Source organism: Epinephelus moara, chromosome 5 (assembly GCF_006386435.1).
Source record: "Epinephelus moara isolate mb chromosome 5, YSFRI_EMoa_1.0, whole genome shotgun sequence".
Taxonomy (NCBI): domain Eukaryota; kingdom Metazoa; phylum Chordata; class Actinopteri; order Perciformes; family Serranidae; genus Epinephelus; species Epinephelus moara.
This window is the reverse complement of record NC_065510.1, coordinates 39,580,081-39,592,356: the sequence shown is the minus strand read 5'-3', so window position 1 is coordinate 39,592,356 and position 12,276 is coordinate 39,580,081. Positions and strand designations below refer to the sequence as shown.

Below are 12,276 nucleotides of genomic sequence, written 5' to 3'. Positions count from 1 at the left end.
CGCAAATGTGGTAATTAGGGCATACTAAGTATGAGGGCTTCACTGACTGTTTCAACAAGTGGAAACGTAGCCTGAGTACAGCAACATCTCTGTGGTGGAAGTTAATAGAGTACATTTAATCTTTTAACTACTACTACTACTATTTTTTTTCTTTTTTTGTTATTGTTTATTATACCTTATCAGACAAAGCGCTTTACATTCACACACACATTCATATGCCATGAGTGGCAGAGTTGCCATGCAAGGCACTGGCCTGCCCATGAGTAGCAACCTGGGAGTCTCCCCAATCCCAAATGGATCCCTTACAGACTTCCCCTCACGTGAACGTGCAAAACCAAGGGGAAGGGCCAAGGGTACGGGCTAAGGGGAAGAAATGGAATTGGTCCTTGGTCTGTAAGGGTTTAGGGCTTGAGTCAACGAGTCTGTAAGGGATCCATTTGGGACTATCTTGCTTAGAGACACTTGAACATGTGCACAAGAGATGGAGATCGGACTGCCAACCCTGTGCTTTCAGGATGACTCATTCTACCTACTGAACCATAGTGCCCCAAGTTGAAGGTTGCTTTTTTTTTTACTTGTGGCCAGGAATGAAAGCAGTGAGTGTTAATAATGCTACAACATCTTTGTGGAGCATGCTAATGATACACTTTAAAGATGACTGATATCTCATAGCTTACAACCATACAGGTATCTCATCTGGTGGGGGGGGAAAAAGACATTTACAGACCAAATGATTTTAATGAATCATCTACATAAATTACATCAGAAATGCAATGTGAATAATTATGGAACAGGCACTGAGTAAATAAACCAGTGTATATAGGTCTTAGATGAGGCATACAAGTGATGCAACTGGTTTCTTTAAACTCAGAATTAGACAAAGCAGATTCAAGTTGTTGTTATCCAAGTGAATTCAGCCAGTCAGTAATCATGTTATCAAGCAGCTGTCTGTTACTCCTTCATGTTATGTTACTAAGGTTTCATCATGTCATATCCATAACAAATAAGACCATGTATAACTGAATCTAAAAAGGGGATAGTAAAAAGTTAATACTGTCAGGGCTGCATGTCAGTGATATATTGTACCCAAATCACAAAAGAACTGTTGAGTTGACTATCTGCAGATTTGCATCAAACATGACAGAGGTATTTACAGTATGCTCATATATTTAGATAGTTGACAGATGAATGAGTGTTCCAGTTGTAAGTGGAATTTTTCAAGGGATTTTTTAAAAACATTCACCTTCCTTTGGTTCCAACTGCAAACAGCAGCAACAATCTAAAGACTTGTGTTAAGAGCAGAGACACTGAAATTATCTTGGTGTACTTCAAAGAAAGGAGTCTGTTAATAACTCAAATCTATTACATTTTCTTTTTGCCTTAAATAATTACTGATCTGACTGTATGAACTCTTAACTGGGCTCTTAACTGTCCAAATATATCAAAAGTGACTGATGGGACAATGATGCCACTGTCTGAACGGGGGTGATAATCCTCTGATGGAGAATGTGAAAAAGCAGCCCGGACTGTGGTATCAAACACAAAAGACCTTTTTTTAAGCAGACATGTTGACGCGTTGTCAAAGTAGGAAAAGCACAGGTGGAGCTAATTATATTAAATGATAGCTTTGCGGTTTGTAGGTTTATCTTTAAACAATCACCAGGTGCCAATATAAACATTAAAACAGGTTCTGCTGTTTATAATAATCCATTCTGTTTATATTGGAATTAAAAGGTGCTTTCCAAATGTACTTCCAGTGTAGGTGATGGGGGTCAAAATCCGCAATTTTTAGCAAAAATATGTATCCAAAACTTTAAACAAATTACTATGAAGCTTCAGCAGTGACAAATTATATTTATATATTCAAAAGTTACTGTCTCATTAGTACAATTTTCACTCCTTCAGTTTCACTGGGCACTGTCTTCCTGTTCAGTGACAGTGGAGAAATTCTAATAAGAAAAGAGGAAATTCAGTTCTAAAAAGAGAGTAACTTTGAAGATATCCACTTGATTTGTCTAACTCAGACTGCTGAAGCCCCACAATAGTTTCAGATAAACTTTTGAATACACTTTTGAACAAAACACAGACTGTAAATTTCATCCACCACTCACTGAGGGTGCATTAAGAAGCGATCTCACTTTGGAACCACTATGAAGAGGAGGACAGATTTTTGCAAGAAAAACCTGTTCCAATGTCCACATGGATTCCTAACTTTTGCTTTATGACAAAACTGAACTAGAATTTCCACCTTGCAATTGTATGCCTTCGCAAACCAGTCAAGTTGCAGTTACAGTTTACATTCATGTCTGTCCAGACTCCTATGTGGCCATGACAGCTGACTATGTTTCATACATGGATGTTGCTGCAAAGAAGCTACATATTCTCAAATGGGGAAGCTTCACACTCATCTTTAAGCTGGCAGCAAAAAATATCTATACAATCAGCACAGTTTCAAGGTTTTTTTGTGCCAAATTTAAAAGGATTTCCTTAAGGCCTCCTTGGCACATCATGTTCACAAGAATGGGATGGACGAAAGGACAACACGAAGACATAGTGCCTCTGGCTATGGCTACCACCAGTGCTCCAGTAAGCCCTGACAATGTGACAGTGAGTCAACCTGCACAATACCAGGACCCTGAAGCTATAGCAGATAAATTCAGCCATCATCAATTTTATTCTTTACACCTGTGCTTTTCCTGCTGTGACAGGTCAAGAGGTCTTCCGTGAAAAAGGCCTCTGATCCCCATAGAGCAGCACTGGCAACTTCAACTGTTTTGCAGCAAGGACTGAATCAACAAAATGTCTGACACGTCCCTAAATGTCCTGTACACATAAGTAAGTATGCACTGGTCATGAAGATCGCAGCCACCCACACCTCAAACAAACTGATGCTATCTCTTGCGTTTCCTCTGTTTGATGATAAACAGGTTCTCATCTGTGGGGTACATCTGTGAGGGAAGCTTTTTGTCAGCGTTCCCCTGGACTCGATTTCCCCTTTTCCTCTTTCCTTTCTCTTTCTTTGACATCGATGCCTGCTTCTCTCCAGTTACAGTCCAACAGAGGCGGCCTGGTCTGCTCTCTCTTTGTCCTTCTGGTAATGTTAGAGAATCTCGCTTCCTTTTCTTCATCCTATTCTTCTTCTTCACCATGTTATCTCCTTTACCTCCGCCTCTGGGAAAATCATCTGCTTCATCCAACATTAATTTAGTTTTTGGGAGGGGGTCTTTCGAGGTGGGCACTGGTCTCTTGGGTTTCCATGGTTTCACATTGCCAGTGCTTTCCCGTTGTTTGTACTTATTGTGTTTATTCGTTTTGGGTGCTACAGCACCAAAGTCATGGTTGTCATTAAAAAAAATATGGCTGGATTTGGGTTTGGGTTTGTGGTTGTGGTTGTTAGGACTTTGGTGAGGTGTATGGTTGGGTTGGTGGTTCTTTTTGTGATGGCTGATTTTCTGTTTCTTCTTTGGCGGTCCTGGAGTGAGAGGGGTCTGAGAGCTGGCAGATATAAGGCCTTTTCTCTTCAGTTCTGAAAGAAGAAGAAAAAGAAGAAAAGTTGTTGCTGTTATATTATGTTATAGCCTCGTTATATTTATCTTTTAACAAAAATTTTAACTTGTATGCCCTCAAAGTCAGTTTTTCATGATGTATCAAATATCAACATTTTCCAAGGTATTTTGTTAAATTTAGAAATTCCAGTATCCTGACAACACTTTTAATTACCTACTGATCACAAATGAGGCAAATTCAACAGAAGTGTTAATTTGGGTTTCATGTCATATTACAAATGTCCATCAGCTGTTGATAATTCCACCAAAGAGACTTCTCTTCTAAACTTCTCAGACGGGTTCAGAACGATACTTTTACTTTTGATACTTGTAAGTAAATTTGTCGATAAGACTTCTGTACTTTAATTAAGCAGGAATTTAAATGCAGTCGCTTTACTTATAATTGGGTATGTTTACATTGATGTTCTGGAACTTTTGGTAAAGGATCTGAATACTTCTTCCACAACTGTTTCCAACAAACACATCAACTTTTTATGGTACTAGAAGGCCACCGCAAAGAGAAACGTGATGACTGCAGTCATAATGTTTGTGTCTGTGAATTTCTGTGTCACTTACCTTCAACCTTCAACTGTGTTCTGTATTCTCTGCGATTGATGTCATCGACAGTATCATAGTGGTTGATGAATGGGGTGCTGGGATACGTCCCATTAAACATCCTCTTCCATCTACATGCCTGATGAAAACAATAATACAAGTTGGGAAAATAAAAGATACATGGCATCGCATTAAAACAGAAAGTGGACAGAAACTGTGTAATAGATCCTCCTTTCATTACACTACATTATCCCTACATTAATTCTGTAGAGTGTGCCAAGTTATTGTGATCAACACCAATGGAGCTAACTTTGTCTTGAAACTTTTATAATATTTTTGGGCATATTTGTCTTTGTTTTGGTAGTGATGATAGACAGGAGACAAGAAATAGGGGGAGAGAGGGGGGGGAGGAGGGATGGTATGCAAGAAAGGTCCTCGGCCGATGGTCAGTGTTTTTAATCCCAAGGCCAACAGGTCACAGATTTCGGAAATAATTTAACCAATTTAATTATTACAGGAGTTAAAGTGTTAAACTAATGCACACTCTGTGGACGTCTGAGGAAGATGAAACCATGTGGTAGCAAAGATTGATGTCTGACAAAGGTCCATGACCAAAATGTCTAATAAAATAATTTCTGACAGTGTGCAGGATTTTAACATTTTCTTTCGCACTGCACAGTGCAAAAGTTAAAATCTCACTGCATGGCGAATCTCTAGAATATAAGCCTGATGAGCAAACCTGAAGAAACTGGATATGAAACACATAAATTGCTTCAAACAGCCCTCTTATCATGCAAAAACAAGGCGAACCTTATCATTCTGGGCTTTATTTTGGCAATGAGAGAAAAAAGGATGTTAAACGGTAAATAGCACCACAAGAAATTTACCCATTTGTGCACACAACTGAAATTTTAAATTTCCTTTGGTGAAAGTGTTCACTTGCCTATCACAAATGTGGAGAAAATCTTCAAAATTGGTCAAACCGTGTGATTAAAAAGTGAGTTTTGAATCTCAGGAACTACAATGAGCACAATTAAGAATTTTATGTCTGTGATAAGTAATAAGTAGAAAGTCAAAGAGGATATACACACATATGCAGTGTAACAAAAACATTTCATATAGAGGACATTTAATAAACGAAATGTAAGCATTTTTCCTAATCTTTCAAAAATCCTGATTTTGACTAAAAGTGGGATTTTTCGTGTGATGTAAAATTGTCAAAGTTGAACTGTTAGGTATTTGCCGAAAGTATTTTCATACCGGAATTCAAGACTTAACTCAAACGTTGTGGCATTTTTTTTCATCATACTGAATACAGTCTTTCAGCACAGGCAGTAAAATAACAACAAGACACTGAGAGTTACTCACGTGGCCAAAGTGTTCTTTCCTGGAGCAGTTGTAGCAGTAGGCTGGGCTTCGACCCCGGTCTTCTTTCCGCTGCTTTACAGGAGGACCTGACTTAGTCTAAGCACAGACAGAGGAAATGAAAGGAGCTTGTTAAGAGGAAACCAAATCATTTTCTCTCTATAAAAAAATGTGGTGGTTTAACGTTCCATTTGTCTCCCATTCTCCCTCCTCTCATTCCCATGCTCTCTATTGATACGAGCTGCTGTGTATTGTACAGTGAATATGGGTGCTGATATAAACCAGTGATTACTGGGGCTATAGTTAGAGGCCTGTAATGACCCTGTATGATAAGTAACCGTGTGTGTGTGTGTGTGTGTGTGTGTGCGCATGTCTGTGTGCGTGTGTTGGACACAGGGTCCCGTCCCCTATGGGCCAGTGTTCTGAAAGCCTTCCATGCTCCAGCGCCCACAGCAAATATACACTGATAAAGAGAGAGAGAGGAGACACTGGCACAGTGCATTTACTGCTAATGTTACACACACACACACACACACACACACACACACACACACACACAGGCACGCATGCACACAGCTTCACACTCATCTAAGGTGCCCCCTCCTTTCTCTCTCAACCCTGATTCCGAGATTACAAATGATTTGTGCCCCACGTCATTTCTTAAACATAGCTTAGCTAACCTCCCCTCCTTTTCTTCCCCTCTCCCTTCCTCCTGCCTCCCTCTCTCCTCCTTACACACCCCTCCATCCCCACATCTACCCCTCACACTTGTTTTTTCCCCCCTCTCCCTCTCTCTCTTTTCCGCTTGAGTAGTTTTGCAGCAGAAAGGATGAATGCTATTAGAGCGTCGCGTCATTATCGGGTCAGGCCGGCCGGGCCCATCTCCATCACAAAGGCCAGGAGATCACAGACCTCTTGCGAGTGCACACACACACACACACACACACACACACACACACACACACACACACACACACACACACACACACANCTTGTGTTATCTCCACATACTCTGATCCAGCACATAGACAGAATGAATGAAAGCACGAGGGGGGGGGAGCGGAAGAAATGAAATCCCCTCCTATTCTCCCATCAACCTGTGATAGTTGTCTAAAATGGCGTGAATGTGCGTCTGCATGCGTGTGCATGTGAGGAGTTGTCTGCCTCATACAATATTAATTAAGTGGATGAACCTTCATCCCTCTCTCATTCCCGCTCTCTGTTTTCATCCAGCGCTTCCTATCGGGGCATCTAAATTGCTAAGAGGGCCAGGGCCTGGGGGATCATATCAGTTTGGTGTCTTTCTCTTTCTTTCTCAGGGGTTTGAAGAAGAGTCCTAGAGAGTCTGGCTGTGCAGTGAAAGTCAATATGACACAGGCATATTTTTGGATAGTTCTGAAAATACGCTTTATCTTTGAGGTTTAGCTTCGACTCTCTCTCGACTACTATTCGTCTAAAAGGCAGAGGTAACATTGTAGGGTCACAAAAGAAAGCAAACAAGCCTGACAAATCCAACGTGCTAATTGTGGTTCACTCAATATTATGATGGTAATGCTCAATAAGCATTTCCTTTTTTGGGTCATGCATCAATATGAACCGTTTCTGTTGATTCTGATTTTTTTTTTAAAAAGCAAACTGTTTCTCCTTAAATACTCACCAAAATCAGTTTCTGAATATTTTTACTGTATGTTTACAGCACCTGATTTAAACAGTTGTTGACCCAAGGTGTGGACTCAAGTCACAAGACTTGAACTCCAGTTAGACACGAGTCACAGATTCTTAAGACTCGACTTGACAAATCAAAAGACTTGCAACTCGACTTCATTGGGACTTGAGCCTTAAAAGTGCTTTGCAAGTGCTTGAGCTTTAAAAACTGTGCCACAAATCAATTCATGGATGTTATTTTCTTGAATCAACTAATGTTAAAGCTAATAATTCCCGGCAAGATCTGCACTAAATTCTCAAAGTTCACTTTGTTTGAACCAGTCCCGCAACATTAAATCAAGTTACAGGAGAGAACCATGAAGAACTAAGTGCCAGCTGGACAGAATGATACCAAAGATCATTTTATTAGCATACAATATTACACATAGTCAACAAAAAAATGAACTGCAGTTTGTAAACCCTGCAGGTCAAAAATTACAGCAAGACTCAACAACTTCCAACTTTGTTCAACATTTGAAGTTGCATAAAGAATGATAACTCAAGGCTTATATTAGCATACGTAGTTAGCAAGCTAATGTTTAGCTAACAATAGCTTAACAGTCAAGTCACTTTTTAAGATTTTTTTTAATTAAATAAAAACAAATTCTAAAAAGCATTCACTATTTATTCACTACAAATTTGTTACGTTAAACTCTATTGTGGCATAACATTTGGTGAAGAGCACATTATGACTTTAGAGTTAACGTTAAAGACTCTAAACTCAAGTTTTAGGACTTGGGATTTTACTTGTCAGTCTTGACTTGGGACTAAAATTCAAAGACTTAAGACTTGCAAAATAATTACTTGGTCTGTTACTGACACCATTAAGGAGCTCTGTAGCGTAATGAGTCATGTGAACATCTGAATGACCTGCTGACTGGTCATTCGGCTTTCAGCTGATTCTCAGTGGATGTCTTACAGAGTGAAATCCTGTGCCGAAAACTCAGCTCACAAAATTTGGAAGGTGTAAGTAAATATTCAACATAGTAGATGTGAGTTGATAATTGTCTGGCTTGATCTCACTTTTATTATTACCTATACTGTTGCTGGAGAGCAGCCAGTGGTTTGTAGACCAGTAATACTTCTGTTCTTATATTGGTAGTCATTATCTCTAATGTCCCATGTCTTAAAGCTAGATTATGTTTGCAACTAGTTCTTATGATGTAATGTCCAAACACGTCTGAGGCAATAGTGTTTATAGCTGTTTCAATGACCACACTTGAAAGGTGGGGTGAAGTGTCCATAAAAGAGAGGGGCGAGATGTGATAATTGTTCATATAAAGAGATAAAGGCTGACACTTCAGACAGTCTTTCCTGGAAGGAATTCATAGTGCTGCACTTACCTGACACAAAAGTGACAGAAGCAGTTGTGCAAACAATGAAAACAGGACCGCTTAAGAGTTCAAACCCTGCTCACTTCCTCACATCCACACAGCTCGCCAATCTCTGGGTGAAGTGCATGTGAATGTTGGATAGTCGATTTTGGAGTTTCAGAAATTGCTGGACACTGCATCTCGGCACACTGAATTGCCAACTCTGTTGATACACTGCGCTCGACTTTACTACACTACAGACAGTATGGGTTGTAGCAGCTGCTGCAGGAGTGTGAGCTCTGTGCTGGGGACAGTGACAAACAGTGGCAGGGCTAACAGTTAGCATCACACAGCTAATGTTACCTACTAGTTATTAAGGGGTGTAACAACAGAGTTGAGGGTTTTGGTGTCAGCATGAGTTTGTTGGGAACTTTAAATGACTCGATGTTGGATGCTAGCTGCCGCTGCTATTTAAGCTCATGCTAAGCACTGTTTCAGATTAACAAGAAACCATCTTAATTGGCAACTTTCAGTCAAATGCACTTGCGGTTGTTTAAGTGATGACAGCTGTGAAAAACGGAAGGAGAATACGTAGCTGTCCTCATGCAAAGAATGCCTCTTTGTTTAGCTTTTCGTTTCAATGTCAAAACACACCAGGCAGACGTTAAGCTGACACTGGGAGGGGAATGGCTCCAGAGATGGCAGCCACAGAAGGTTTGCTGATCCAGCAGGGAGTCTGGATGGTCCGGGATCAGACCCCCCGCGCAAAAAGAATCAAATGTAGGTATCACTTGACTGGAGATGTTTAGATACTACAAGTACCAATACCCAGTCCTAAAGGCATCCATGTTTTTGTGTTATGTGAATGCTGTTTATGACAGGAATTAAATAAAATGTAATCTAATAAAATTGATTACTTACGGCTACATGTTTCCTGCTTTCCCAAAAGGAGCTAACCTCTCCATTCATAAACTTGCTTGACCAACAACTCTCAGCATTGGAGGTTGCATTAAAAATGTCTCTCTGTGTTTAACTAGTGCTCCTCTGAGTGCAGAGACAGCAGGAGAGATCTGAGTCTGATCCACTTCCTGCTGATATGACATGAAGAGCTTCTGGAACTGTTCGGAGACACTTTGCCAGTCAGACAAAAGGGGCGACTGAAGCTGGAAGAGGACTGACGGTTTAGGATGTGTGTGAGTCTGAGTGTGTGTATGGGAGGGTGTTTGAGAAGGTCCTAAGGGCTTCACTACGTGGACACAGACAACCAGCCATCCGTAGCCTCTCATGCATGCACACACAGACACATGAGCGTGCGCTCTCTCTCTGTCAAACACACACACATACACACAACCGTGTTTTCCCACAGTTGTCCCGACACATACACTGTGTCTCTCTAAGCCCCGCTCTCCTCTGCTCCTTGCCTTAGCTGCTGGTGGCAAAGCTGTGATAATCCTTTGGCCAACACAAAGCTCAGACTGTTACAGACTACAATCTGAAGGAACACACACACACACACACACACACACAAAATCCGAGAAGCAAACAGGCTTGTGTGTGTGTGTGTGTGTGTGTGTGTGTGTGTGTGTGTGTGTGTGTGTGTGTAAGAGGAGAGGGGGTGGGACCTGAACAGTAACGGGTAGTGGAAGCGTGGGGGCCGGGGCCAGCGGCGCTGTTTTGCATATGTTATTGCAGCAATGGGGAGAGGTTTGCATATGTTACTGGACCCACAGGGGACCAACTCTGCATGCTTTATCATAGAAAACAGCCTCACAACACAACACAAGATTACTGGGCTCATACCAAAACAAACAGACCCTTGTGGTGCGTTTGTGTGTGCATCATGTCAGTATGTACATATTAGGTTAACAGGGAGGGTTAATTAGACGGTTCTGAAATGGCTATAAGGTGAACATCTTTTCAAGGAGCATAGAAAATTAACTACAGCACCACTAATCTATGTATTCTACATGTGGGAATTTTGTGCAATGTTTAAAATGGTAAAAAAGTATAGTGTTAACCTTCACTTGTGAACAAACGAGAAAATCAATCATTCTTAGGAGACTCTTTAAGGTGGAGGTGTGCATGTATGCAGTTAGGGAGGCTATAGAGGAGGGAGCAGAAGAGGAGGAGGAGGAGGAGGAGAGGAGGGGGGTCCTCAAAATAACCAGATGTGATTCCTGCCCCCTTTGTGTCTGCCAGTTCACAAAGACTCAGACCGAAGCCCTAACCCTGCGCCCTGTGAGGACTCGCACTCACACACAGTGTAATTCCCAGAGGCTCGTCCTATCTCGTCCCGTCAGTCAGTCAATCAGTCTGAAGACAATCAGTAGGAGTCCCGATTTTCTCTTCAGAGAGAGAAAATGCTCCTGGAATGTAATGATAATGTGATGCAGGGGTTTGAACGGCAGTGGGCTGCCACCTCTGGAGAAAACCCCCCTTTTGGGGCAGCGACTGGAGGTAATCTGGTCACACCGTGGAAGGCGGAACAGAGGATACAAGCTAATCTATTCAAATCTAGACGCAACTTATTCGATTTCTATTCTTAGCACTCACTGCTGAGTTCAGAGGCTTCTTTCTATTGTTGCCAGTGTGAGGCAGAGTGTTTATGGAAATGTGTTATTCACTTTATTCCCAGCAATTAGACAGAGACCACACATATGTACATGAGAGACAGGGATTTAAATATACTATATACAGATGGACTTTTATGCCCTGGTCAGGATGTTAAACCCTGATTTTACATCTCAGCCAACAAATTACACACAAACACACACTTCCAGACACACACACACACACACGCACACACCCAAAAATCGACACCATCCAGCTAAGCGGAAAGGCACAAAGACCTGCAAAGCCTGCAAGACCTCTGATAACACCGCACCTGTGTGTGTGAGTGAGTGTGTGAGCATGTGTGTGTACATTTGTGTGTACATTCCTATGCCTTTGCATGTACATTCTGTAGTGTGTGTGAAGACACCTGTACTAAAACTCCCCAAATGAAGTGTCCCAGTCTTCCTGAGCAAATACAGGCAGGCAGACATGTAAGGTTAGATAGAGATGTGTGGACAATTTTAAATTTCTATTTATTTTTATTACCTCTTTTTGAGTTTTCATGCTGTAGTTTGTTACTTTTTTTAACTATGCAATGATTTGTTATATAGGGCTGAATTTAATAATGACTTTCACTACTGATTAATTAATCAGTCAGGGAAATGATCTGCAAATTAATCGTTTGGTCTATTACATGAGTGCAGAGTAACATCTTCAAATTGTGTGTTTTGTCCGATCAACAGTTCCAAAACAAGATATTCAGTTTACAATTATATGGAACTCAGAAAAAAACAGAAAATAATACCATTTAAAAGGAAACTTCGATTATTTTTTTTCTATTTTTTTTTCCTCATGTTTTTGTGCGCAAGTGACTAATGGAGACTGCAATGAGGCTGCAATGTAATCTTCAGCGCAAAAGCAAACAGTCAAACTACGTCCACCATAAGTGCTTGTTTTTGTCACTGACAGGCTCCGATTTTCATTGAAAGATGGAATTTTTTTTATTAGGAATAATCCCTTGAGATATAACATATCATTTTAAGGGGGTCCTCAACAAATAAAATACAATATAAGCACAATAAGCCAAATATTTAACATAAAACAAAATGAACAGGATAATTAAACAACAACAAATTGACAAAAACAGGCAACAATGACAAAAGACAACAAGAAAAAGAAAAAAGCAAACAACAACAAAACATTAAAGTTATATGACATACATAATCAGGACATAATACTCC

At 40.6% G+C, this 12,276-nt stretch overlaps 1 protein-coding gene across 1 annotated transcript in view; it reads right to left on the bottom strand.

The window, feature by feature from the left end:
- Positions 1 to 142: 142 nt before the first annotated feature.
- Positions 143 to 12,276, bottom strand: part of zcchc7 (zinc finger, CCHC domain containing 7) — a 61,859-nt gene continuing 49,725 nt past the window's right edge. Inside the window, exons 8-10 of the mRNA XM_050045645.1 lie at positions 5,469 to 5,564; positions 4,122 to 4,239; positions 143 to 3,526 (exon numbers count right to left, since the gene is read on the bottom strand). Of these exons, the coding sequence (XP_049901602.1) occupies positions 2,892 to 3,526; positions 4,122 to 4,239; positions 5,469 to 5,564 (849 nt within the window). The 3' untranslated portion in view covers positions 143 to 2,891. The remainder of the gene's footprint in view (positions 3,527 to 4,121; positions 4,240 to 5,468; positions 5,565 to 12,276) is intronic.